Below are 1,594 nucleotides of genomic sequence, written 5' to 3'. Positions count from 1 at the left end.
AGGCTGTGGGAGACAGAGCCATAGCTCTGTGGAGAAGTTCGCCCAGGCACTGAGGGACAGCACAGCAGGGCTCTCTGCTTCTCCATAGACTATGTCTGCCTATGGCTTCAGGAGCATCAGAGGGATGGTGTGAGGAGCTTGATATCTTCCTTTAAGTCCCTGGAGAGGTTCATGGAGATGGTTGTGAATCTCATGTCACCAAATCAGAAGACAGAGTGTTTGTAGAAGGACCAAGAATCCCACTGCATGTGCACAGAGACCAGCAGCATTGCTCATCTGGCAGAGTAGATTCACTGTCTCTGGGGAGGACAGGCTCAGGAACTTCCCCTTGAGGCTTGGAAACAGAGGCAGCAGATCCCTTTGGAACAGAGTCAATCTAGTCACCTAAAAAAAAATGTCTAGATTTTTCTTTGAGACCAATTCTAAAAATGTAAGCTTCTTTGAAACTTACTTCCTTTTGTAAAAGATTTGGACTCCCTAGGGTCTAGTATATCCCCTTGTAACTATTTCTAAGCTCACATTGTGTGATTCTGCCCAAGAAAGAGGTCACATGCCCTTCTCCTCCGGAAAGCAAACAAGTATCTTTCTCAATAATGCTTGTTCGGTTTTTACTGTTCTCCCAAGTAAATCATTGTCTTGAAGTGCTGTGTGAGTACATGCCCTCCTGAGGGTGGAGGTTTCTCTCTGACTCACACTTTCTCTCCTGTGTTAGGAGAGCCCAGAGTCTCAGCACCTGGATTGCCTTAGGCTGCACTTCTCCCATGGCTCCTGCAGACTTTCCAGCCTTTCTTCCTCTCTGTGTGTGTCTGCTGCTGGCCTCTGGCTTGGCTCAGGCAGGCAGGCTACTAGTGGTGCCCATGGATGGGAGTCACTGGCTCACCATGCAGATGGTTGTGGAGAAACTCATTCACAGAGGGCATGAGGTGGTGGTAGTTGTTCCAGAGGTGAGTTGGCAGCTGAGCAAATCACTGAATTGTACAATGAAGACATACTCTACTTCTCACACTCTGGAGGATCTGGATCGTGAGTTCAAGTATTTTTCGCACACTCAATGGAAAACTCCAGAAAATGGTATGCGTTCTTTCCTGTCAGGCTCAGCCAAAGGTTTCTTTGACATAATATTTTCACACTGTAGAAATTTGTTCAATGACAAGAAGTTAGTGGAGTACTTGAAGCAGAGTTCCTTTGATGCTGTGTTTTTGGATCCTTTCGATATGTGTGGATTAATTGTTGCCAAATATTTGTCGCTCCCATCAGTGATCTTCTCGAGAGGTATATTTTGCCACTACTTCGAAGAGGGTGCCCAGTGCCCAAGTCTTCCTTCTTATGTTCCTAGACTTTTGTCAACATTCACAGACACCATGACTTTCAAGGAGAGAGTGTGGAACCATCTTCTCTACATTGAAGAACTTTCATTTTGCCCTTATTATTTCAAAAGTGTTGAAAAAGTTGCCTCTGAAATTCTGCAGACCACAGTGACTATGACAGACCTTTTCAGCCCAGTGGCCATTTGGTTGTTACGCACTGACTTTGTGCTGGACTTCCCCAGACCTGTGATGCCCAATGTTGTCTTTGTTGGTGGGATCAACTGCCT

General features: G+C 45.9%; 1 protein-coding gene across 1 annotated transcript; it reads left to right on the top strand.

Annotated features, from left to right (window-relative positions):
• Window positions 1–725: 725 nt before the first annotated feature.
• LOC114615884 (UDP-glucuronosyltransferase 1-9-like) lies at window positions 726–1,589 on the top strand (the record flags this gene model as incomplete). Its single annotated transcript, XM_028761485.1, has 1 exon — window positions 726–1,589. A coding segment is annotated over exon 1 (828 nt), but the record flags the coding sequence as incomplete, so codon positions are not given.
• Between the last annotated feature and the right edge of the window lie 5 nt (window positions 1,590–1,594).

This window comes from Grammomys surdaster, unplaced genomic scaffold (genome assembly GCF_004785775.1).
Source record: "Grammomys surdaster isolate TR1022 unplaced genomic scaffold, NIH_TR_1.0 181841, whole genome shotgun sequence".
In the NCBI taxonomy this organism is placed as follows: domain Eukaryota; kingdom Metazoa; phylum Chordata; class Mammalia; order Rodentia; family Muridae; genus Grammomys; species Grammomys surdaster.
This window is presented reverse-complemented; position numbering and strand designations above follow the sequence as displayed.